The sequence below is a fragment of the Mirounga angustirostris genome, unplaced genomic scaffold, assembly GCF_029215605.1.
Source record: "Mirounga angustirostris isolate CCGP_5_RB_7025 unplaced genomic scaffold, mMirAng1.0.hap1 SCAF_16, whole genome shotgun sequence".
NCBI classification, from domain to species: Eukaryota; Metazoa; Chordata; class Mammalia; order Carnivora; family Phocidae; genus Mirounga; species Mirounga angustirostris.
This window is the reverse complement of record NW_026991724.1, coordinates 5,348,124-5,375,378: the sequence shown is the minus strand read 5'-3', so window position 1 is coordinate 5,375,378 and position 27,255 is coordinate 5,348,124. Positions and strand designations below refer to the sequence as shown.

The following is a 27,255-nucleotide window of genomic DNA, read 5'->3' as shown; positions in this document are numbered from 1 at the left end:
CGGGGCCAGAGCATAAGGGATGGCAGCCCCGGTGAAGGACAAGAAGGATAAACAGGGAGATGGAGATTTTAAGCAAAAGTTGTACCCTATGATTTTATAAGCATGTATCTATTTAATCCTTACAACAATCATTTGAAGAAAGAAGACCATTCATATTACCACAGCACTTTCATGAACCTGGCATTTATATGTTTCTTGTTGAATTTTTTCAAATGCCAGCTTCAGTAGGACCCACTACCCCTTTCTCAGAGAGCAAGCTGTGGCTTGGGACAAACCCCAATGCTCTGATTCCACCATCTTCTTCTCCTGTCCTGATCAGAGAGAGCTCAGCCTGACGCCTCGGGGCCTATAGGGTGTGCCAGCAGGGGAAATCTCTGACAGGGTGAGCAGGACGGTTTCTGCAGCCCAGGAGAAGTGATTTCCAGCTGGGAGCTCCCATGTCTGGGGGAGTTTGGTGGCAGATGTCTCCAATTAGCAAGAATGCACTGAGCGCTGATGAAGATTTCTGTAGGTTTTGTGGATACAGCAGTGAGCAGAACGGACCAATCCTGCCCTCTTAGAGTCTACTTTCTACAAAGGGAGGTCAACAAATAAAAGTTAATAAAATATATGGTATGCCAGTGGCTAAGAAAGGTCTTGACAGGGGGTATGGAGAACCAAAGGTGAGAGATTGGGTGCGGGTTGCAGTCTTAAAGCATTTTCAGGGATAACACCTGATGGGGCAAGTGCAAGCCCACATCTACCTCAGGAGCAAGCATCCTAGATAGAGGGACAAAAGGGAGCAAAAGCCTGGGATAGGAGTGTGGAATGTTCTGGAAACAGCAGGGAAGCTGAGGCGGGGACTGGAAGAGAGAGCAAGGGGATGTGGGACAGGAGAAGAGGTGTGGCCCCATCACGGAAGGCCCTGTAGACCACAGAAGGACTCTGGCTTTTATTCTAGCTGAGAGAGAAAACCACACCCAGGAGGGTTTTCAGATCCAGTGTGTCTTTACAGAATCTCTCTGGCTGGTGGACGGAGAGTAGACCACCGTGGGGAGAGGGGAAGGGGTGGGCCAGGGGGCATTGCAGTCATTCAGGTTCTGCAAGTGATGGGGCTCAGCCCAGAGCTGCGCTGGTAGAAGGGGAGAGAGGTGATCATGATCTGATTCTTGATGTTTGGAAAATGTTCTGGAGGGATGTTTACAGCTCTTTCATGGAGGGCCACTGCCTGCATGCCAGGCCACACGCCTCTGTGAACTTTGCTGCATTCTTTTCTATCCTTGTGGTTTTGCAAAGAAGAGGGCACCACCCCCATCTCCTGGATAAGGAAATTGCAGCTCAGAGAGATTCTGGAACCTGCTTGCAGGCCCGTGTCAGGCTCCGGCCACGGGTCTGACTCTCAGTCCTGTCCTCTTGCAACTACAACAGGCTGCCTCCACTCCAAAGTCTGCAACAAATTTAAGACTTTTGGAATTTCTTATTGCATCAGCATGAATATTATTAAATTTCCCATAAACTCAAATTTTGTCTATTTAAAAAGAGTATGAATCTTTCTTTTTAGAAATTGAGGTGGTTAAGATTAATGACCAAACATAAAATTTTACAAGCAATTATTATAGTTTACAGTGCCTTCTTTGGCTGCCTGACATGCTACCATCTTTTCTTTCCCTTGTTTGTCAGAGTGGGTTTGCATACCACTGACCAAGACCTTGAGGGCCAGGGAAGTTTGGATCAAGGCCATTGGTGAACCTGTATTTTTTTTTTTAAAAGATTTTATTTATTTATTTGAGAGAGAGAGCGAGAGAGAGAAAGAGCACAAGAGGGGGGAGCGGGAGAGGGAGAAGCAGACTCCCCGCCGAGCAGGGAGCCCGATGCGGGACTCGATCCCGGGACTCCAGGATCATGACCTAAGCCGAAGGCAGTCGCTTAGCCAACTGAGCCACCCAGGCGCCCGGTGAACCTGTATTTTTAACTTCCACTCTAGGGATGGAATCTCATCATCGAAGCTCGCTGACATTTACTCATCTTGCATTAGTGATACAGCATGGTACATTTTCCATTCTCATTAGCTATGCTTGATAGAATCTTTAGAAAAGAACATAATTCTCTGTTTCAACAAAATTAAGTCATTTTTTTGTTGTTGCTGTTTTGTGACAGGTGACATGAAAACCTGTGTTATGCGTGTGTGTGTGTGTGTGTGTGCGCACGTCCCATCCTAATTTGAGGGCGCTTTCTGACTTTCGGCCTCTGTGGTTTCCTGCTTCCTGTGTCCTTCTGGAACCCCAGACACTGAGCTGCAAGCCCACACCTCCAGCCCCTCCTGCAGGATATCTCCTTTTGAGCAGGATTGCTTGGCACTCAGCTTCCCTGGGAGTTCCCCAAGTCTTATCTCAAAGTTTGAACCCTCCTCTATAGCCTCCTTCCAAATTCTCTTCTCAACCTCTGGTTCTTTCTTTTTTTGGTTGCTCCCAAACTAACAAGCTGGAACAAAAGTAACTACAGTAGGGTAGAAAGGGGTTCTGTTCATCAGGACTGAGAGGTTGTGTGTGACAGAAGCACATTCAGATAGCTGGAGCAAAAGGGTATTTTTTGACCCCCATACCCAGGAAATCCAAGGGTGCACCTGGCTTTAGACCAGCTGGGTCCCAGATTCAAAGAATTACTCTTTCTGCTCCCCCTTTGTATGGTGGCCTCATTCTCTCCTTCTGTACAGACTTTCTCCCAACAGCACAAACCGCCTCCTCGCATCATCACCAAAGGCGAAAACCCTCTCCCACCCCCACGAGCTCTTGAAGAAAAGCCTGGGGAGAATAATGTTTGATCCAACATTGGGCAAATGCCCATAAATGATGCTATCGAAGGCCAGATAGGTTCAGTTTGGCCAGAGGCATATCCTTTTGTGGGTGGGGTCATGGCACACTGATGTGGCATTAGCTGACTGTCGTGGGGCAGGTGGGAGGGCTGATACCAGAAGGGGCTGGGTAGTCTGCTAGGTAATCTACAGCTACCAACCTTCCCTACAGTTATAACTGCATACACAGCTCTAGAATTTCACTTGAGGGGAACTCAGTGTTGGGGGGACAGATGCCAGCATTTCTGTTCAACTTTAATTCAATTTATCCAGCACATCTTGAGCACCTACCGTATGTCCCCACATTGTACCAGATACATAGAGATGATAAAATGATGACTAGAACACTGACCTTACCTCAAGGAGGCTGTTCCTTAGGAGGGGGTCTTCCTAGATTATAGGAATTGATCGATTTGCATGCCTCCCTTTGATGCTAACCCAGTCAAAGGAGAAATAGCCCCAAGTGTTACCACTCCATCTCATGAATTATTTTTCCAAGGCAATAAAATTTGAAGATTGCAATTAGTTAACCATTATGAAGACAAATCTGCAAATATTTCTCTCACTCTGGTGACATTTAAAACGCTTCCTGCTCTACCAGTCAATTGGATTTCCCCCCCATCTTCTCATAATGGCTAATTGCTAAGCAATTGATTGAATCTCCTTTGTTACTACATAATTACTAAGCTGGCCCAAACAAGTGCCCTGACCATTTCTCAGTCTACTCATTTTGGTCACCTAAAGGGCAGGTTTGGGTAGGAATATTCTTATTTGGTTAATCTCTTTGCAAATTATAGATCCGGTTGCTGAATGTAGTGATTCAGAGCAAATGTTCAAAGGGCAGAAAAGCTTAAGTGATCCTCAGGGAAGATTTGCTATCCTGTCTAAGCCTCAGGATTTTTGCATGTAATATGGAGAAAGTAAGAATCTATTTCCTAAAGTTTTGGGGAGGGTCGCATGAGATAAGACATTTTAAGTGTTTAGCACCACTGGGACATAATCTTGTAATAAATCATAGGTGCTCATGTTTCATCTAGGCTGCTGCTGATGCAGTCTTAGGGGAACTTGGTCAAAATTCTTCAACGATCTGTGACTCAGGTCCCCATTCTGTAAAATGGGGATGATAAAGCCACCTGCTTCATAGAGTTTATTTGATGACCAAAAAAAAACATAGAAAGGCGGGGTGCCTGGGTGGCACAGTTGAATGATTAAGCCTCCAACTCTTGATTTCAGGTCAGGTCATGATCTCAGGGTCATGAGACTGAGCCCCAAGACAGGCTCCATGCTCAGTAGGGGGTCTGCTTCTCTTCCTCCCTCTCTCTCTCTCCCCTCCTCCACTCACACTCACATGATCTTTCTCTCTCTCTCTCTCTCTCAAATAAATCTTTTTTAAAGAGATAGATAGAAAAGCATATGGGATTAATGTGAAGGTCAAAAGGGATGGGAAAGGCACATGAAGCAGCAAGCCCAACACCCGTCAGCACTGACTTCTCAGTTGCTGTTGAGTTACTCACAGCACCTGGCACAGTGCCTGCTACATGCTCAGGTGAGAGCCTTTCCTCGGGCTCCTAAACCCTTGGAAATGAAACTACAAATACGGGCATGGCGTCTTGTGTGTCCACGGCGTTCCTCCTTCACCCGTGTGTGCTCACAGTGTTCAACAGGTAACTGCTGAGTGTGGAGTACACGTCGGGTCGGTGCTGTGGGTTCATCTCTGTAGAGAATATGTGGGAGAGGGGGAGTACAGGGTCTTCTTCCTTGAGCTGTTTGGAGTTGTGGCCTTTGGGTGAATTGCTCAAAATGATCCCGGTGCTTTTTTGACATTTCTGGCTATTATCACAAGATGAGATCTTGCTTATGGTGCTTTGTGTGATTCTAACTCTCTCCCCATATAAAAAGGACATCATGCTCTGAGAAAAGTAATTTCCCCAGAGCCATACCCAAAGAAGAAATGTGAACGAGGGCAGTAGCAGGAGCTGAGTTCCTGTGATTAATTGCACGGATTCAGATTTGGCCGTTCCGTGTTGCCGTGTTTCACAGGGAGCTGGAAATGTGGGACTGCGTGGGTATTGGTGTGGTGTGTCACCTGAGCCAGCCCCATGGCTGAGTTCTGGAAGGTTGAGAGGACCTTCGTTTCTAGTTGGCCCAAACTGTGTACTCCAGTACAGTGTTGCCCCGACTAGTGCCCAATAAGTGTGGATAGGCTGAGAACTGTATGACACACAGAGGAAACAATACATCCAAGAGGAGGTCTGACTTTCCCTGCAGAGTTTAAATGGTGCATGTGCCTTTACCACCCCCCCCAAACCCACAGAAACCATCGCTTAAAGGAACATTGAAACTGTGTATTTTTTAGTGGGATATTTGGCCAAGATGGAGGCTTCCGTGGGGGTTATAAGTGGAATGTTGGTGTCAAAGGGCACATACCTAGCTGCCTGGCTCGCTTGGTGAGCCAAGTGTTTCTGCCTGGACAGGTGCTGCTGTGAACTGAAGTAGAGTCAGCATCCACGGAAATGTGGAAGTTATGCTTGAAGAGAAGGTGGCAGGGTGTTCTTGATAATAGCTACCTTGCTAACAGATGTTAAGCCAGCCCAGGTGCCAGCTCTTTACCTACATTATCTCTATTTTAATATTTAAACGACCCTCCCCGTGGGTATTATCCCCATTTTACAGTGGAAGGAGCTGAGGGTTAGAGAGATTCGTCGTGTGTTCTCTGACACACAGGTAATTACATGGCTGAGCGAGAACTTGAACCCCCAGCTCTACGTTGCCCACTGTGTTCTCTGAACTCCACACATGGACACAGGACAAGGATTGTTCATATTCTCTTCCTCCGGCTTTGGGGTAGGAGAGCTCTATTTTTTTGGTGCTGGCCCCAGGTTCTCTGCAGGATGGGGGTATGAGACTCCATTCCCAGTAGAAGCAAGCAGGGTCTCCAGGAGACGTTTTCCCACAATTTCCGTATTCCATTCATCTGTGCAAGAATGTTGTTCAAAAACAGAGAGCTTCCCCTGAAAGTAATAAAAAATTAAAAACAAGAAAACAGAGAGCTTGAGTGTTCCTATCTTTGGCACTTGGTTGATTCATTGCTTTATCTGCTTCTAACTTAAATCACTGGCTCCTTTTCTGTCTTGCTCTGCATCTTCACTAAGGGGTGGTAGAAACAGAACTTGACCCAGCATCATACCAGCCTTGCTTTGCTTGACTGCTCTTCTTGGAAAATCCACTCCAGCTGTTTAGTGTTTGACTTCCTTCTCTGTGAAATGGGGCTAGCAATGCCTCTTTAGATTATGAAAATAATATGATAATACAAGAGAAGCCCCTTGCAAGTTGTCCCAAAGCAGACAATTAATATCGATCTCTCTCTGATTTGTCCCTTGCCCCCACAAGATGGGGAGGGAAAATCAAAAAGAATAAAATATTTCCATTAGAAATGCTGCCATTCAGGGGTGCTTGGGTGGCTCAGTTGGTTAAGCGTCGGACTCTTGATTTTGGCTCAGGTCATGTTCTTTTTTTTTTATTATTATGTTAATCACCATACTATACATCATTAGTTTTTGATGTAGTGTTCCATGATTCATTGTTTGCATATAACACCCAGTGCTCCATTCAATACGTTCCCTCTTTAATACCCATCACCAGGCTAACCCATCCCCCCAACCCCTCAGGTCATGATCTTGGGGCCATGTGATTGATCCCCGCATTGGGCCCCGCACTGGATATGGAGCCTGCTTAAGGTTCTCTCTCTCCCTCCCCCTTTGCCCCTCCCCCTCTAAAAAAAAGAAAGAAAAGAAACACTGCCATTCACACAAGGAATATTTTTTCTGCATTGCAGTATTTATAGTTTGTATGATTCTCCACCTTACAATTCTCCAGGATACCCGATCCCAACATCTGACAGTGTGAAGATCAGTTAGATCAGTTTTTTTTTTTTTTTTTCTAAATAACATAATGTTGGCATGGCCCAGGAGGCCTTGGGCTTTCCTTTCTTCTGGCTCCAGCCCCTGCAGGATTCAAGTGCACCCCGACATGGCCACAGAGGTCACCTCTGTCCTGAGTCCTCAGAAGAACTTTGGCTTTTAGGACTCACAATTCGAGGATGACCACACTTGCTGTTAGCAGTGAAGATCCAGCATAGTTTTAAGAGCAAAATGACTGTGTAGAAAGGAGAAACAGATTGTTTTCCTATCTCTCCATGGATCCTCTACTTCCATTAGAGAAAAAGGAGACCACCCAGTTAGGAAGGATAGAAACAAAAATGGAACTGTGTCAGCCCTCCCAAACTGTCATTGATCGTTCCACTGAGCATGTATTGCTCACCTCCCATTCAGGACCATCTCCTATAACATGTTCATGGCCAAACAATAAAGGGATAGACTGAGCTGGTCAGTTTGTCTCTCTCCTTTTCTTGGGTGAAAAGAAGATGATTTAACTAAATCTTTTTTCTTTAGGATGAAAAGAGAGTTTAAAAAAAAAAAAAAGAATGTTTTAGTAGCAAATAGCTATCCTAAAGTAGATGAAATAGGAATTGATTTTACTTACCTGCCTTCACAGGTTAGTTGGGAGGATGACCCAAGATCATGTATGTGGTGACACTTTAGGGGGGAGTCGGGCCAGAGCTGGCCAGGTGGGAATTGCGGTCATTATGATTTCAGGAGGCATGGTTGCTATGTTACTCACTGTCCCCACAATCTGCCTTTTCTTCATTGATGACCATCTCTCCCCCTATGATTTTCAAACCCATAACAAAATGAAATTTTAAAGCTAATGATAATAGTTTTCCTTTATGGGTAAAAACATGCGAAGGAATATCCAAATAGAAATAACTGTAAGAATGTTCTTCCTCTTTGTTTGAGTAACCCCACCTTTGGGGGTCTTAAAGAAATAATCCAAATTGCAGAGGATATTCTGTTTTTGCAGGATGGAGTTGGTAGCTTTCTTCACAGTATTCCTCATTGAAAAGAGTCAAATATCCATTATTATTGAGGTGGATAAATGATGGAATATCTGTTTTAAAATATTGGGTGGCCATTAAAAAGGAGCTAGTGATAATAAGGAAAACGATATATGTGAATATGTGTAGACAGATGGATAGATAGATGCTTTAAGGCAACTCTTATCAAAATCCCTGCAAGATTTTCTGTAGGCATAGATGAGCTTATTCTAAATTTTATATGGAAAGACACAGGCCCCAGGATAGCTTAACAATCTTGAAGGAATTATTAAGGGGGAAGAATCACTCTGCCTTCTGTAAAGAGCATATAGCTGTAGTAGTCAAGACAGTGTGATACAGTAGAGGAAGACCCGTAGATCAGTGGAAGAGAATAAAAAACCGAGGAATAGATCCACACAAATATGTTCCACTGATTCTTCAGAGAGAGACAGAAAAGCGATTCCATGGAGGAGGGTTAGGTCCTCCTGCAGATAGGGCTGGAGCACTTGTACTTCCATAAACAAAAATGAACCTGAACTTGAACCTCACGCCTTATACAAAAGTTAACTCAAAATGCATTGTGGATGTAAACGTAACCTGTAAAACCATGAAGCCTTTAGAAACACATGGGAGAAAACTCTGAGGGATTCAAGACCAGGCAGAGTTCTTAGACTCAACACAAAAGGTGAGATTCCTAAAAGGAAAATTTGGTAAGTTGAGCCTTATCAAAACTCAGATTTTTGATCTGGGAAAAATCTTGTTAAAAGGATGAAAAGACACACTACAAACTGGGAAGAGACACTAACAAACCATGTATCTGACAAAGGATTCGTATGTGCAGTACTTGAAGATCTCTCAAAATTCAGCAGCAAAAATCCCCATTCAACCTCATTAGGGAATGGGCAAAAGACATGAACAGACATTTCACCAAAGAGGATCTATGGATGGCAAGTGAGCACATGAAAAGATGTTTAACCTCATTACCCTGAGGGCAACGCAAATTAAAACCACAAAGAGCTATCAGTACACATCTATTAAGATGGTAAAAAAAGCATAGTTACTACAGTCAATGCCAATGAGGACGTGGGAAACTGCATTGCTCAGAGGCTGCCTGGTGGGAATGCTGAACACTACAACCACACCGGAAACCAGTTTGACAGTTTCTTGTAAAACTAAACATGCAGTTGCCACAAGACACAATAATTGCCCTCCTGGACATTTATCCCAGAGAAATGAAAGCTAGCTATGTCCACCCAAAAACCTGTACACACATACATGTTCATAACAGATTTATTCATAATTGCCAGAAACTGAAAACTACTCAGATAGCCTTCAGCTGGAACATCCATACCATGGAATTCGCTCAGCAATAAAATGAATGAATTCTTGAGACACAACTTGGAAGAATCTCCAGGGAATTAGGCTGAGTGAAAAAAAGCCAACCCCAAAGGTTACGTACTGTATGATTTCATTTATGTGACATTTTCTCAATGACAAAATTATGGGAACGGAGAACAAATGAGTGGTTGCCAGGATCTGGGGATGTGGAGGAAAGGTGGTATATGGGAGAGAGGAGGGTATGGTCATAAAATGGCAATGGGGTCGTTGTGATGACAAACTGTTTAGCAACTTAATGGTGGTGGTATCTTCAACCTACACATGTGACAAAATTGCATAGAACTAGATACACACACACACAAATAAGTACAAATAAAACTGGGGAAATCTGAATAGAATCCATGGATTACATCAATGTCAATATCCCAACTGTGATATTGAACTACAGTTTTACAAAATGGTGGCATTGGGGGAAACTGGGTAAAAGGAATTTCTTGTAACTGCATGTGAATCTACGATTATCTCAAGATTAAAAAAATTAAAAATATATTTATGCAGTGGTATGCACTTAAAAGATGAGAGAAGCATGGGTGGCTCGGTCAGTTAAGCATCCAGCTCTTGATTTTGGTTCAGGTCATGATCTCAGGGTCCTGGGATCGAGCCCCGCATTGGGCTCCACATTCAGCATGGAGTCTGCTGGAGATTCTTTCTCTCTCCCTCTGCCCCTCCCCCTGCTCACATTCTCTGTCTCTCTAAAAATAAATAAATAAATCTTAAAAAAAAAGACTGAAGGGAAGTCATCGATATTTTCAAATAGTTATAACATCCAGCATCCAGTTGAAACATATAGCACATTGTTCTTCTAGCTTTTATTTTGATTTGCTTTCCAGATTTTACTTAATGTACATATGTTAGTTTTGTAAAGGGGATAAAAGTACACCTGATTTTTTATCTAAAAAAAAACTTAATTGCAACTGCAACAACTTACAGTCATATTTCTAGTTTATTCTGAAACCGTCTCCTCATTCCTTCTTCTCCTGTCCCCCAAGTGTAAAGGGAGAGCATGCACACGTACACACACTACACACACAGACATGCAACATTATGACCTGTAAGAATAAATCAGTTGGGACTTGGTACTCAAAACTTAATGCCAACAATTTGCCACTAATAATGCATGAACCGTTGTTAGCCGTGATGGACGTCTGCCCTGGAGGCTGAGAAGTTGGATGTCTCATTGTGGCTTCCATTTGTGATTCACATCCCAAGTCCAGTGTAGAGACAGGAGGTGCGTCTTGATGGATAATAAAAGAGTAGAGATTTGGACAAAGAAAATAATGAGAAAGCAATTATTTAGCAACCTATTTCACCCTTTCCACCTCACTGGGTGGCCCCCATCCTTTGGTGCAGACATAATTTGAAGAACCCAGAGCATATGATTGGTAGTAATTGAATAAATTCATAGGATGGGAACAGGGCTCAGGTGCCTATAAAAGATTCAAGTCCTACTTCCCCTTAGGAGAGAGGTATCCAACCAGTATTAGTATTTTAGAAATACTAGAAGGTAAAGAGGAGCCATTATTCATCACTAGCACCTCCATGGTACTAAAATTAAATAATGGATTTTTTTTAAAGACAGAATTGCTAGAGTTGTGGAACTATAAAAAATATTCCTCTCTTGGGGATGTTGCATTTTTTGCTTTTATCTTTTCTTCTCCTCTTGAGAACATTTTGATTTACTTCTGTGATAAGCTTATAACAACTAAGGAGCTTGGGAGGCGGGATGAGCTAGGCTGGGAGGGAGGGGGTTTAGGCAGCTGACAAATGAGCCTGCGTAAATTTGTTTGGCTTCGAGTCAGAAAGCTCCAGGACTGTGCATGCATTTCCACTGCCTAGCATGTATATCTGCACATATGGGCTGGGGCCCTGGGCCCTGTAATAGTGAGCACCCACTGTGCCATGCAGGCTTGGGGTCTGAGCATGCTTGTGTGCTCAACAGGAGCCCTGTGAAGAAGACCCAGCTATCCCCTTCTTAATCCAGCGAAAGCCTTGAAAACCCCAGCCCTGCTCCTTGAGGATGCGTCTGGTCTAGCTGTGAGGAATTGAGCAGCCAGGAGTTGGCATCACACCAGCATGTGAAGCTTTGGATCGAATCAGTTGGTCTCCGAGGTCTCCATGTCTGGCTGTGCCCCCAGAACTAGCTGTGTAACCCAGTTGCACAAATGACTTTGCTCTCCTGACTCTCACTTTCCCTACCTCTGCAATAGAAATAACACTAACTACCTGGCAAAATATACGTAAAGCTTTAGCATGTTGCCTGACATTTATAAAGACCTTGATGAAAGCAATTATTATCTAGGATGCAACTTGAAGATTTAAAAAAATCCTCTTAATTATAAAATTACTCTTCCTCATATTGACATGTTGCTGTGTTTAGACACACTCAGATGTAATTGTTAGTATTTGTTGAGTGCCCACGGGGTGCCAGCCACAGTACCCTGTGCTCACCAGGACCTCGGGAGCTCGGATCTCTCATCCTCATTGAGATGAAGAAGGAACTGATGTTCAGAGGGGTGAAAGGTTCACTCAACGTCAAACCCAAGGACAAATTAGAGCCAGAGTATAAGCTGACCTCAAACCATTTTCTAAACCACTGCAACGCCAAGGCAGGAGTGGTAGATATTGCTTAGTACCCAGAGATATGAAGTCCAGGGAATGGAAGAGAATCCTTGCCCCGCAATGGGTCAAGAGTGGCTGAGTTGGGTTTAACAGGGATCCCTGGATGGTGTCTCATTCCTTGCTGGCTTCATGCAGTGCTGATCCACACGTGTTCAGGACTGCTCCAAGCTTCAGACTCAAGGGACCATAGCAGCAAGGAGTGAGAAACAACCTCAGAGTCTTTCTGATACTGGTCACCTGTACAGCACCTGTACCAGAGGGTGGGGAGAGCCTGGACACAACAGTGGCAGCTGATGCCATCAGCTAGTACTCTCCAACCTTAGAATGTTTCCCTTCTTTTAGGCTGAAATCTGTCTGTTCAGTAACTTATGTTGATTGACTTTCCTGAAACAGCAAAACTAAGCCAATCTCCTCTTCTGTAGGTCTTTAGGTGATGCCCAGAACTATGCCTCCTGCCCCCCTTTCTACATTTCTAATCATTTAAGGGGTCTCACTGTGTTAATCTTATATAGAACAGACCACCTTGGGGTACCTGAGTGGCTCAGTCGGTTAAGCGTCTGACTCCTGATTTTGGCTCAGATAATGATCTCAGCGTCCTGGAATCGAGCCCCGCATTGGGCTCCACACTGACCATGGAGCCTGCTTAGGATTCTCTCTCTCTCCCTCTCCCTCCGCTCCTCCCCCCACTCACACACTTGCATGCTCTCTCTCTCTCAAATAAATAAATATTTAAAAAAAAAAAAAAAGAACAGACCACCTTGCTTCTCCCTCAAATACATGCTTTCCTTCAGGGTCCCTACCTCATGTAGCCTCTACCCATCCCCATATCCCTGGGAGAAAACGCACCACACAACATGATCTGTTCTGGAGTAATCGACCACAAGGCAGTTAATGGGCAATTGTGTTTACCCATGGCTGTTTTAAAGGATTAGTTATCCTATCTTGAGAGGAATCTGAAACCCATACGAACCCCACCAAGAGCCTTCCATTTATTGTGCATCTTTTGCAACCCTTCGCCAAAGTATTTACTTATAGTTTGTATGATCCTGTCTTATTGGGCTTCCCTTAGAAAAACCGTATTTTAGAAAGATGTTTACCCAAGTTGACCCCATTGCCTCCAGCTGCCTGTTAATTTCAGGGAGACCACCGCTCTACTCTTAAAAATATGTGTTTCGTTGGGATCATTTAATTAGGCAGGGCCCTCGAAATTACTATCTTGGGAGGATACCAGAGTATCTCTCATAACTCAAGCCCAAGAAGCAAAGCTGGTCCTTACCAGAAGTTGATAGGCCATTTTTAAATCAAGATAGCTGTGCAAGCTCATTGATTTATGCATTTATTTCCTTTCATTTCTGACAATATAGCCTCTCATTTCAGCTTCTCTTTATATAGCCTCTTTATTTATTACAAAATAGTTAATTGTCTCCTGTGCACCATGCACTGTTCACAGCCATGAACAAAACAAAAGTCCCTGATAACATGAAGCATGTATGTTAATGGTAAATAGAGATAATAAACGGATAACTATGTCAGGTGATGATGGGTTCTGTGAAGAAAAACAAAACAGGGCAATGGACATAGAGAATGATGTTGGAAGGAAAGCCACTATTTTTTTTTTTTAATAAGGTGGGCATGGAAGTCCTCACTGAATAGATGAATGTAATTCGAGAACTGAGGGACAGTGAAGGAATGAGCTATACAGATATATACCTGGTAATATCCTGGTGAATTAAAGCCATTTACCAGACACCATTGGGAAGAGGGACTGTGATATTTTGGTAGAAAAGTATAATTTAAAGGCCAAGTGTGAGGCATAAGATTAATACTGGAGAGGATAATTCACCATCTACAGGGCCTCGTATACACACAAGTATTCATTGCTCTCTCTCTTTCTGTTTTCCAAGTAGACTATTTTCTTTGTCAAGATCCACACTTATGGCCTGAAAGGGTCTCCCCAAAATGGTACATTAGGCTTTTACACTGATAAGACTTTCAGAGTCCGTAGCCCTTACTTAACTAACTGACTCAGTCTCACCCTGTCCCAATACTAGGCTCCTCAAAGAGATGATCTGATTGGCCAGGCTCAGGTTTTGGCTAGGAGCCTATGGTTCAGGAGAGGGTAACCCCAGGGCTGAAACAGGGGTGGACCCAATCAAGGCACTTTGGGGGAAATGACAGCAAAACAGGATGGGAGGATGTGTGTAAACATAGCAACAGATGAGGCTGAAAACAGAGGCAGGGGGTGGGTTGTAAAGAGTGTTGAATGCATGACTAAAGGAGCCTGAGTTTTCTCTGAAAGTGATGGCATGAGGGCTTTTGAAAGATTTTAATTATGTATGACCCGATTGTGAGAGATAGTAGCTGCTTCAGGAAATGAGGAACTTTGAAGCCTTCTAACCAAGGTACATGCAAGGCAGAATAGAGTATCAGGCTTTAAGTTGAAAATGATTGAAATTTGATTTATGTTTGACACTGCTTGTGTTTCCAAGCATCAGACTTAACATTAAAATTTGTCCTGAATTATAAGAATAAGTGTTGAAACTCTCAGCAAAATGGCAGCCAACATGCACTACCAGGGAGAAATTGTTCAAATTGTTCGTGTTTATTACTTCCAAATGGGAATAGCTCCAGGTTCAGAATGCTGATTTTGTTACATTGCTTTCTCTGAACTGTGATTCAGATGAGTGCATAAATATTTGGTTTGATATTTCTTTGGGAACTGTAAAACTCTGAACTGATGGAAGGGAGAGGAGCAGAGCAATGGCGAGGAAGGAAAGTTGTTAAGAGATTAAGTGTGTATATTTCAACAGTGCCCCAGGGCATGATTAATTTATTATCCTTTTAGATGGCAGAATGCATGCAGAAACCTCCAAATTATGCCATTACTATGACAAAGCTAAGAGGGTGTGAGAAGGTAAAGATATTCCTGCCAGGAATTTTATGTATGGGGAGAATGGGTGACCCACTGGATACATATAAATCTGAAAATGGAGACTTGAAAGTCCCTCATCTTGGCTCTGCCACTGGCATAAGGCCTGAGATGAACATCTCTGCTCTCAGCCTTCATGGGGTGGGCATGTCACCAGGAGGCCAGACTGGAGCACTGTCAACAGCGCCAGGCTCTGAAGCTTTGTTGATTCTACTTCTGGGCTGTTTCCACTCAACCCAGCATACATTGATTAGTTGGCCATATGGAGTCTGGCTTAAAACCATGGGCTCTGGATACTTGGATTCAAATCCAAAGTTGTTTCCCAGCTGACTTTGCCAAGGTGTGTGGGACTCGGTTTATTCCTCTGTAAAGTAAAGATTAATATCAGTACCTATTCCATAGAGCTGTTGTAAGGATTAAATAGAACTATTGTATGTAAAATGTTTAGAATAAGTGTGGCAAAGAGTTCGTGTTCAATAAAAAGTAGCTCTGTCATTGTCCTCCTCCTCCTCCTCATCATCATTATCATCATTTAATAGTTATAAAAAGAACAATTGCATTATTGAACATTTTATGTATTTTAAGCGTTGCATATCTCCCAGATCATTTACTCACCATATTTCTTTTAGGATGGGCATTATTTCCCCCATTTTGCAGAGGATGGGAGTGGGGCTAAGAGAGGCCATATTGCTTACAAAAGTCCCCATTGCTCATGAGCTCTGAGCTGGGATGCAGACACCTCTTTACCTATCTTCCAACCCTGTTCTCCTAAACACATTAATCGGGATAGGTTAGGCTCTGCTGTAGTGATAAGCAATCTCAAATTTCAGTTGATCAAACTAACAGAGGTTTAATTAAGCTCTATGTCCATTGAGGGTTAGGTGGAGGCTCTGCTCCTCCTCACCATCATTCTTTCCTTGGGATCTAGGTGGATGAAGTCACCACTATTTGGAAAATTGCTGGTCACATGGAGAAGGCAGAAAAGAACATGGATAAGCACACCACAGCTCTTAGAGCTTTTGCTCAGAAATAGCTGAAGTGACACATGTCACTTTCACTCACACTTCATTGGCCAAAACAAGTCATATGACCACAATCAACTTCAAGTGGCTGGGGAAATACAGTCCTACTGTGTGCCCAGAAGGAGAGGAGCCAGAAAAGCACAGCCTCAGTGACTACTCCCTACTATCATAAGTCATCCATAAATAGAATAGACTGCAGGTATAAAAGATCTAGAGTTTTTACCAGAGATTTCAGGGACCATCTTGATTTTCAGTAGAACAACAAGAGTTAAGGTCAAAGAAAATGTTTAGCTCATTCTCTTGGACAATAAAGTACGAAAAAGTGTGATACTGATGGCCAATGAATGGACTTTGGGTCCCGACAAGAAAAGCATAATGACTGAATAATCCAAAAATGACCCTCTTTCTCTGATCTGCTGTAGCATCTTCCAGCACATGTGTGATGTTGCATAGTCTAGACTTCAGGGAATGCATAGAAGTGTGAGCCCCTGGGGATGGCAAGGACTCTGGGACTCATAAATGGTCAATAAATGCTTTGAGTGGAAGAAAAGGAGGTGGAGGGAGACTGTGTGTTAGAGGAAGGAAACACCTTTTCTAAAGTCATGAGAGAGAAACTAACCATGAAGCTAAGTGAATGGTGCTATAAGTTTGGTATATATTATTAACAAACATAAACTGTGTTCTTGCGGTGAGAACAGCACTCTGCCAATGACAAATTTAGATATGCGGAGTCATACAACAGTTGTCTCTTTGTGACTGGTTTATTTCACTTAGCATAGTGTCCTCAAGTTTCTTCCATATTGTAGCATGTGTCAGAATTCCCTTCTTTTTTAAGACTGAGTAATAATCCGTTTTATGGATATGCCACCTTTGGTTTATCCATTCATCCTTTGTTGGACACTTGCGTTGCTTCCACATCTCGGCTCTCATGAATAATGCTACAGAATACTCACTCTTTCCATGTGTCATTGGATCGTTTAGTAAAGATGATATCACACGAGGCCACTGATAAAATTTTTTTAAAACCTCAGAAGTAGAAATTTCATAAGCCACATTATTATATAAGTTGGAAATAAATAATTAAAATACTGTAAATACTTATAAATTAAGAAATAGTCTCATTAAAAAATTCTACAGCCTAGAGAAAATAGCCCAAAAGTATAAACTACCAGAAAATAATGCCACAAAATTGTCCACAAATTAACACTGAATGCTATGGAACTCACCATAAGCCGTACTTAGGCATAATCTTAAATGTCTTTGTTATAAAAGAAGAGAAACAAAGCTGGTGTGATGATAGTGCTAAGAGATGAAGAGTAAGGATAGTGGATTCAGACATCCCCTCATCTTGTCTTCCTTCCCAAGGACACCACCTTGCCCTTAACCTTAGTGACCTCCATGGCACAATGGGAACCCTTCGAACATGATGGTGGACACAGCCAGCCCTAGCTAGGATGAGAACCACAAGAGTCTATGGTGGGTCTGTGCCTATCATCCACCTTTGGTGGATTGCCAGGGTGTTGGTTCAGTGTTTCTGCACCAGGAGATTGGGACTCTCGGCCCTGGGTTTTCCCTAGTTCTCCTCCTTAATTTATGACCTAGTGGCTGAAAGTAGTTGAGCAGCACGAGCAGGAGGAAAGGGCATGGATCTAACAGCTGCCCAGACCGCTGAACAGCCAAGTTCAAAGGCATGTCAAGGACCAAACCACAGCTGGGAATTAATTAGTGCTTACAGATCACCTTAGGGAACCAATCTAATGTTAAAACAAATGCCTTCTAGTAACTATAGAAGGCAGTAAGTGGGGTTTTTTTTTCCTATTTAACATGGAAGAGACGACATCTTCAAAATTAGCATGTACGTCAAGCTCTAGTAATTCCTCGTACGTATTTAAAAAAGTGATTACCAAAAATATTCTAAGGGTGAAGGAAAAATATACCCCAACCTCCATCCTCCAAAGAGCTGTACTGTTCACATGTGACTTATTCCCTTTGGTGATTTGCGGGGGAGGGAGTGAATTATTTTTCAGTTGTTCATCCTTTTGATCATATTGTGTGTGTGTTTGTGCGTGTGCATGCACACACACACGTGTGCATATAGTCTTCTATCTTTTGAAAAGAAATGTCTCCTGATTTTCTAAATAGAGAAGAATTAGAGGCATCACTTTAGTTGGCTGTGACTGGGAAGAAGTTCCAGGGTATTTGTCTTGGAACTTCTTTGCCGTCAAGCACAATGTCTCCTTAGACAAGGGGTCTCCACACAAGGGGACCTTTGCAGATTATTAGGACGGGGAGGCCTCTAATCTAAGTCCCTTCCTGACTCCTAGGTATTACCACTGCCTAGGAAGTTAACTTTAGGGATTTGTAAAAAGAGAAATGAAAAGGTTTTGATGTTGCACAGGTAAAAAGAGAAATGAAAAGGTTTTGATGTTGCACAATTTTTTTTAAAGGTTAGGACAAAAGACCTTATTTTTAAAATGTGGGGAGTTTGGGTTTATGAGCATTTTGTGATCATATAAAAACCTGCAAATAAAGTCATACTTCTTTACTCAAAGCTTTCATCAAGTATCTTCTGTGTTCCAGACCCAGGAAATTTTATTTTATTTTATTTTATTCTATTTTATTCTATTTTATTTTATTTTATTTTATTTTATTTTAAGGATTTTATTTATTTATTTGACAGAGACACAGCTAGAGAGGGAACACAGCAGGGGGAGTGGGAGAGGGAGAAGCAGGCTTCCCGCCGAGCAGAGAGCCCGATGTGGGGCTCGATCCCAGGACTCTGGGATCATGACCTGAGCCGAAGGCAGACGCTTAACGACTGAGCCACCCAGCTGCCCCCAGACCCAGGAAATTTTAAAGAGAATAAGAAATAAATAGCCCAAGGGATAATCACCACCAACAACAAAGAGGCCATCTGCTCTCTCTGCTCTAATAGACCTCGCTGGTGAGCAGGGCTAAGCTCCGAGGATGAGGTTCATTCCTCATGGAGCAGGGCGGAGGAGCTCAAGAGAAGCTTCAGTAAGTGGGCAATCCTGGTGCTGAGTCCAGAAAGAGGAGGAGGGGTCTCGGACAGACAGGCTGGGGGACAGAAGTCCAGCTGCCCTAGGTCCAAAGAAAGTGAACAAAGTTCAAAAGGTCTGTGGTTGGTTGTGGCCAAAGTTAGAATTGTAGAATCAGGTGCAGACCCATCAGGAGGGCCCCTGAGAATTGACCCTGGGAGCAGTACAGAACCATCATGAATTCTAGCCTGGGAACTGTCATGGTGAGATTTGTGTTTCTATTCTAGAATGGCCATTCTGGTTGCAATTAGAACAGGAGATGAGAAAAAAGAAATCAGAACCTTGCAGGCCAGTGAGGAGGTGATTATCACATCGATTTACTTACTCGGTATGCAAATATTTATTGCACTGTGTACCATTCTAGGCCCTTAGAACAAAACAGGCAAAAGTCTCTAGTGGAGATCTGAGTTCAAGTATACACACAAGAAGTCAGGGCCAGAACTCTTCAGCAAACATGGTATACAAAGCTAGATGACTGTGTCATGTTTATATATGGAATACATCTTCCATGGGGGGAAAACCAATGTCAGTACAATGAGGGAAAATTCTGAACCACACAGAGACACCAGAATGAACAATTAAAAACCACATTGACTAAAGGCCATGTGGGGTCCTGGACTGGATTTTGGATCAGAAAAAAGAAGTGGGAAATCTAGAGAAACTTGAATACATAAAATCTACATCTTGGTTAGTTCATAGTCATGTATCATGCATGAGCACGGTATGTAAGATGTTAACATTTGGGGAAATTAGATGAAAGGTAAATGGGAAATCTGTACTACTTTTGCAACATTTCTGTAAATGTAAAATTATTCCCCCAAAAAGTTTATATGTAAACTTTTTTAATGTATCCCAGCCACATTGAATAGAAAAAAAATTTTGTAGAAAAATTTATACAGAATGATCCTACTCATGTAAAAACATTCAAAACTGCTGTATGTTCTATGAGTGCGTATGTGTATAAATTCATGGAAGAATCCCTTAAAACTATACACAACCAGAAGACAGGTGGGAACAGGACTTAGGGGATTCAGAGGAGGGCCTTGGTTTGCCCATAATGTGCTAGTCTAAGAAATATGCAGCAGGACCGTCCTCTGCAATTCAGATCAAGCAATCCCTGCCTCAGTATTTCTTGTCCCTCCATGGGTGCAGAGGTCTCTGGTCCCAGCGGGGCCGTGCCACCCCAATAGCTGGTATGCTGGCCGCCCCATGGCTACCTAGGAAGTCACTTTACCCAGGTACGTAGCAAGATGCCTGTGTGCTATTCACATGCCTTTAAGGCTGTTGGCACCCAGGGGCAGAGTTCTTTCTCTCTCATCATTAGCTATGTCTTTTGTTTTTTGTTTTTTCCATTCAAACTCAGAGGATAAGTAAGGAAGGCAAAAAAAAAAAAAAATCCCACTGTGAAAAGAAGTGCTGAATTACAAAGACCAATAGGAGAGACCAGCTAATTGTGAAGCCCTGCTATGTGGGATAATGGGTGTTAACAGCTGCTATAGGAGCAGAGACTCACAGCAGGATTTGTTCTGACCAGAAGGAGTGCCCTGGATTTCTTAAATCCCATCACATTAAACAACAACAAAAGGACTACCCCCCTGGGGCCACAGCCCTGGAGTAGCACAGGGTAGTTTTCCCGAGAGGAGCATAGTGTAATAAAGCTCGTCTGCAAACCCTCTTGACTAGCGTGGGATAGCTCCGATGTGTGGCTCAAGGCCTCCTTGGGTTTGTGGCCATTGCACACCTGCTCTCTCCCCAGATCAGTGAGGCTGGAGTGGGCTGGGGTCCCTCTGAAGTCCCAGCTGGGGACCCAGAAGCCGGAGATATGGTGGGTGATTCCTAAATCTCAACCGGGCCAGGACTCCTGGCTTTTCCCTGGAACGCAACCCCCAGCCCCATGCTTTCCCCTCCAAGGTTTCTCCAAACCGTAGGGTGTTTGGACGCAGTTGGAGATGTCAGTCTTGGGGAAGTAGCAACTCTGCTTTACTGACATTCTAGAAAACAGGTTTTTAAATTAGAGTTCCTAATGGTGTCATATGTTTAAAATAGGTCTAGAGAGGAGTAGCAAACAGACCCAGCCTTTTGTCAGCATAATGTGGGTATGGATGGTGCTGAAATCTGTCTAAATCAGTAGTCCTCAAACTGTGGCGTACGTCGCAATTATCAGGGCACTTGTCAAAGCCCACGTCACCGAGCCCCATCCCCAGGGTTCCTGATTCGGGAGCTCTGGGTGAGGCCTGGGAATTTGCATTTCTAACAAGGTGATGCCCATGCTGGTCCAGGGAACCACATCTTGAGACACGTCCCTGGGCTGGTGGCCCCATAATGCTCATTAGTCTGGGGTGCCATACTTGGTGTGGCTGTGGGCGCTCCTTCAAAGTGGACATGGTTCTGAGGACCGGGAGGCAGATTCAGTAGATCTGTCAAAAGCCAAGCCTTTAAAAACAGAAATATTGAGAGAGAGGGGAGTCAGTCATGCAGCACAAAGCAGAGGTGATCACAGCAGGACTTCCTTCTTCTCTGCAAAGAAGTCATTTAAATCCAGCAGCCAAGACCCTGCTTCTGTGGGGTCAGGTGGCTCAAGCTGTCTGAGAGCAAGGAAATGACCCAGAACTGACCTTAATGGCAGGAGGAAAGGTGGCTCTGGGGGGATTTCTGGGTCCAGAACTCAGTGGTAAGGGGCAAACAGAAATGGGAGGGTGGCCATATTTGCCCTAAGAGGGCCTTCAGGACCATCTCTGACTGTGTGCCTTCTAGAAAGTCTGGAAGGCTGTACTCCCAGCCCTTTCTGAGCAGGGCAGTGTCCAGAAAGGAGATCAGAGCACAGAAGACCTCCCCTGGCAGGGCTTCACCAGTGAGCTGTGTCCGGTACACAGATGGGGTCAGAAGTCCACTCCTGGCAGCACCACAGCTCGTGTAGATTGCCCATGTTCATTTCCCGTCACACTGTGTCCTGACTTAATACGGCCTTTGGATAGGACCTGCCTACCTTAAGTGTGCTCAGGGGAGCAAGAGGAAGAGGTTTTAATCCACATTGAAGTGGTAAAAGGGGGGAGGAAGGGGGAGTAAACAGGGAGGTGACAAAGAAGGCAGATTTTGATCAGTGGCCCCTTCCCACAGTAAGCCTGTTTCCAGAGCACTTCTCGTCTCAAACCAGAGATGTTTGTAAGTCTTGTGTTTTGAAAGGAAATTTGCTCTCTTAGAAATGGATTCTTTTTTGGGCGCCTGGGTGGCTCAGTTGGTTAAGCGACTGTCTTCAGCTCAGGTCATGATCCTCGAGTCCTGGGATCGAGTCCCACATTGGGCTCCCTGCTCGGCGGGGAGTCTGCTTCTCCCTCTGACCCTCTTCCCTCTCGTGCTCTCTCTCTCTCATTCTATCTCTCCCAAATAAATAAATAAATAAATAAATAAATAAATAAATAGAAAGGGATTCTTCTTTAATACTATGGTTAACATGCTCTTTTTATGCCTGGAAGTCCCCGTCTTACCCAATGACAACGAAGGGGTGTCGGTGTGATTTTGCTGTGATTATTACTCTCAGTATGGTGATCGTTAGCTACAATTCATTGAGTACCTTCTGTGAGCCAAGAAGTGCACTTTGTACACACTATCTCATTAAACCCTCAGCAACCCTGGGACATGAGCGGTGTTTTCCTCATTTTTACAGATGAGGAAATGGAGAGCTAAGTAGGCAAAGAACCACGTCCCAGGTTCCAGAGCTGCCCACTGGCCAAGCTAGGATGAGAGCCTATGCTTGTCTGAACAGTGGTGTCCTAAAGTAAATAGATATTGGAACTGGTTCCGGCCGTATGCCAGGCACTGGGATCCCGGGGTGATCCCAGTATGCTGAGGCTGTTGACCCCGTGGAGCTCCCCAGCAGGAGGGAGTGGGTCATGGGGAGAATGTCAGTTGGATTAAATCAAGTCAAGCAGTGATTAAAAAACTCTTTTCTTTTTTTTTTAAAGATTTTATTTATTTATCTGACAGAGAGATAGCTAGAGCAGGAACACAAGCAGGGGGAGTGGGAGAGCGAGAAGCAGGCTTCCCGCGGAGCACGGAGCCCGATGCGGGGCTCGATCCCAGGACCCCAGGATCATGACCTGAGCCGAAGGCAGACGCTTAACGACTGAGCCACCCAGGCGCCCAAAAAACTCTTTTCATCAGAAGATACCACATGCCTTATTTTTAGTCTTGCTTTAGATGATATTTTGTTAATCTTAAAAATGCAAACAGAGATAATTGGTGTTTAATCAAAATCCTCAATGTATTTAAGTAAAATTTTAAATCAAAACAACAACAACAACAACACTGCTCTATGGAACTGTGTCAGGTCTGTCAACTGGTCACAGCAGAGGAACCTGGGCATGAGGGTCATGCTGCCTTAGGCTCCACTGCCACCTGGTGGCAGACATCGGAATTGCAGGCATGGCCGCCACAGCGATGGGGTCTAGGGGAGACTGATCCCACCAGAAAGCGCATTTCCTGTCCTGTCCCCCAAAACCCTCAGGCACGGGTGACAGTGTTCCAATAGGTGCCTGGTCATTTGTAAATTGGTTACAGCTGGATCAGTATCAGCTTTCATTTTGCTGTCTGTCCTGAATATCTACTGTGGTCAGGTGACCTTTAAATTGTTACCATGGGTGGGGGCGGGGGAAAAAAAATTGTTACCATCGAATTCATGTTCACATATTGATGATAAAGTGACATTAAATATACACGAATCCTTGGACAAACTCAAGAACCACTTCACGCAAATAATGGTTCTCTCTTTAGCTGGGAATCTTCAAACACTATTAAAAAAAAACAACAAACATAGTTTGTCTCTTAATTACCCCTCAACCTCCCTCAAACCATGCTAATGACTCCCCGTTTCTGGAGTCGTGTAGGCTCCCCCTCGCGGGCCCACTGCCTGTGTCTGTGCTGTTCCCTCTGCCAGAACCATCTTCCTGCATCTTATCACCTGAATTCTCTTCAAATGTCAAAGCAAGGCTGACAACCTGTAGGGAATTATCTTAAATTCAGAAGTGTCAACGTTGCATAGCAATGTCCCTATAGAAACAGGAGGTGGGTTCTGAATCCCGTCTTCATCTCTTTAGCAGCTCTGACCGTGGCTTCATCCATGAAGTACAAATGATAATGTCCCCTAACACCACCAGCACTGGTGGGAGGGTTTTTTAGGTGTGTAAGTGTGTGTAAGATGCTTCCTGAGCGGGGCGCCTGGGTGGCTCAGTCGTTAAGCGTCTGCCTTCGGCTCAGGTCATGGTCCCAGGGTCCTGGGATCGAGCCCCGCATCAGGCTCCCTGCTACACGGGGAGCCTGCTTCTCCCTCTCCCACTCCCCCTGCTTGTGTTCCCTCTCTTGCTGTCTCTCTGTCAAATAAATAAATAAAATCTAAAAGAAAAGAAATATCTCAAGTACAGAGAATACCTTCTCGTGCACTCTTGCATTCAACACCTAGGAGCCTCTTGCTGTCGTTGCTGAACTTGTTAGAGTTAAAATGTTGAGAGGCGCCTGGGTGGCTCAGTCGTTAAGTGTCCGCCCTCGGCTCAGGTCATGATCTCAGGGTCCTGGGATCGAGCCCCACATCAGGCTCCCTGCTCAGCGGGAAGCCTGCTTCTCCCTCTCCCTCTCCCCCTGCTTGTGTTCCCTCTCTCCCTGTGTCTCTCTCTGTCAAATAAATAAATAAAATCTTAAAAAAAAAAATGCTTCCTGAGCATCGGGCCTGCTACCCAGAAGCAATAGTGCAGGTGACATTGCTGATGACTGAGTTTTGTAAATAGTTAGAACTTCGGTGAATGCCTGCCCACTACAGGACTGCCCACTCATTTTTTTCCCATTGTCTATTTGGTCTGGCTTGCAGGAAAAAAAAAAAAAAAATCTTTTTCTTGAGAGTAACAATAAGAATGTCCAATCTTGAATGTCCTGGAGTGATTTCCCATCTAGATCTATCCCTATATGTCCGTCCCCCTCCCACCATGCTGGAAAGTTTCCCCAGCTGTAAGCCGCAAAGATTTGCATGTCAGGATGAAAGGTGTTAAGCAATGATGCTATTTTTGGTGATGCTGCCTTAGTCGGGTTTATCTGGCCGCCGGCACCTGTGATTAGTGGATTGGTCACTGAGTTATACTGAAAATGTGCTTTCTCTGTGTTTTCCAGCCAGAGTCTTAAATGTCATTCTGTTTCTCTGACCAGGTAGTCGATAGTGACAGACCGGAAGGGTCCAAGTTCCGGCTCACTGGAAAGGGAGTGGATCAAGAGCCTAAAGGAATTTTCAGAATCAATGAGAACACAGGTAGCGTCTCCGTGACACGGACCTTGGACAGAGAAACGATCGCTACTTATCAGGTGAGTGTTCCTCAAGTGCCCACCCTGAATTGCAGACGTGTGGCTTTTCCGAGACTATTGTCTTCCCACTGAACTCGTTATTTCTGTGCCTCATCAAACCTGGAGCTGTGCGGCTTTAAGTGTGTCTCTGTGAGAGCCAAGTGGCATTGAACCCCAGCAGGGTAACAATAGGGGCCCCTTTCTCATCAGCAGAGCCTGCAGGCCTCTGTGAGACTTTGGGCACTGGAGACCAAGAAGGGGGACCCTTGGGGAATCTCAGAGGAGGTCAGAACCGTGAGGGCAGCTTGGGCTTTCCAAAAACTGGCTCAATTATGAACAGCTATAAAAGCTGTGAACCCTTGGATGGGATCATTGTACTTTTAGAAATCTACCCTAAGGAAATAGGGAGGAATTTAGACTTTTGTGTAATGCTGTTATAGCAAGACACGATCCTTAAAATGGAACCAATTTTGCTAAATATTCAGCAATGGGGGAGTGGTTAAATTATGGCACAACTTTGCAAGGAGGTTTTATACATTTAAAACACTTTTGAAGAAGTTCTGGTTATATGGGAGAAATTCAAGATATTGAGTGGAAACAGACACACAAATACATATGGTATCCTCCGTGCAAATTGAGAATTTGCACATATCACAACAGGTGTAGATTTGGGAAGAAACATGATGAAAGAAAAATCGAAGTGTTAATGGTTGTATTTCGGCGTTACCGACTTTTTCTTTGTTTTTCTGATTTTTCTACAAAGTACTTAAGTTTATTTTTTAAAGAATTATTTATTTATTTTAGAGAGAGAGAGTGAGCGGGGGCAGGGGCAGAGGGAGAGAGAGAGAGAAGCTCAAGCAGACTTCCTGCTGAGTGCAGAGCCCAATGCGGGGCTCGGTCCCAGGACCCCAAGATCATGACCAGAGCCAAAACCAAGAGTCAGACGCTTAACTGACTGAGCCACCTAGGTGCCCCTTAAGTTATTTTTTTATGGAGAAATAAAAGGCTCTTTGTAAAAGGGTAGTTTCAGAAGTGGATACCCATTCAGGACACACAGACCAGAGCAGTGGCAAACAGATATTGGGGTGAGCACTAACTCTCATATGGGCTTGAGGTCAGTCCTCTCCCTTCTTTACAACACCCCCCAAAACTTCCCTTCTCACAGCCTGTGTTACAGACCCAGGCCTCTGAGGGTATGAGCTCATTCTTTGAGAAATGAGATGGAATTCTCGGCCATTTTCAGGAAATGCCCTCCGTGGGGCACAGTGCACTGAGCTGCAAGCAGGCACTGTGGGAACAAGGCTCAGCCAACAATGTTTGTGTTCCATCGTCATGGCCTTGGCCTGTGCATTTCCCTGGATCGGGGTCAGAAGGTGGTGGTCAATTTATAGGACAAGATTTAGCATCTCTGGTTTTCTTGGTCAAAACACCACATAAGAATAATCCAATTCCATGGCAGCAACACTACTCTCTCTCACCCAAACCTGTGTTGTTCCTTTATTAGAGACAGAGGGTAGAGGGACAGTGCATTGAAAAGTAAGTGCTCTGGATGGAAAACGGGTACCCTGGGGTCTGGCCTGCCCTGTCATCCCGAGCTGTTGACCTTGGGAAGACCATGTAAGCTCTGGTCCTCAGGATCCCATCCATAGAATTCGAGTCCCCCTCATCTCCCTATCGGATTGCTCTGAGTTTCCAGGGCATTGAAGACAGTGTGAGGGTGTTGGAGGAATCCAAGAACTGGACAAGTAGAAGCTGCCCAGGGAAGGTTCTGGAACCATGTCTGTCAGCAGATCTCATGCTGAGCAACGTGCCCAAGGGTCCTGGGTCCGGGGAAGATGAGGGTGCTTCCCACACTCCGCTCTCAGAAGCTTTGCCAAAGGGTAGATGCTGCGAGTATCTGCAGGGGTACCATCTGTCAGAAATCACCAAAGGGTGAGCAGAGTGTCCTTAGTGTCTACTTGTGCGGAACCTGGTTGTTGCAGAAACTGAATGCTGCACCCTCTGAAAGTGGTGACCTCGACAGCAACCAGAGGGGACGTGGCAGCTGTCGGGGTCTAGCTGCTGCCCGAAAAGCCAGCACCAGTCCATAGGTGCATGGCCTCGTCTCTTTCCACGCCTATCATGGGAAGAGCCATTAGTTTTCA

The 27,255-nt window shown here is 44.3% G+C and overlaps 1 protein-coding gene across 5 annotated transcripts in view; it reads left to right on the top strand.

Moving 5' to 3' along the window:
* Positions 1 to 27,255, top strand: part of CDH13 (cadherin 13) — a 1,446,671-nt gene that overhangs the window by 917,722 nt on the left and 501,694 nt on the right. For all 5 annotated transcript variants that reach the window (XM_064580856.1, XM_064580854.1, XM_064580855.1 and 2 more), the window contains one exon: positions 24,980 to 25,132. In XM_064580856.1, the coding sequence (XP_064436926.1) occupies positions 24,980 to 25,132 (153 nt within the window). The remainder of the gene's footprint in view (positions 1 to 24,979; positions 25,133 to 27,255) is intronic.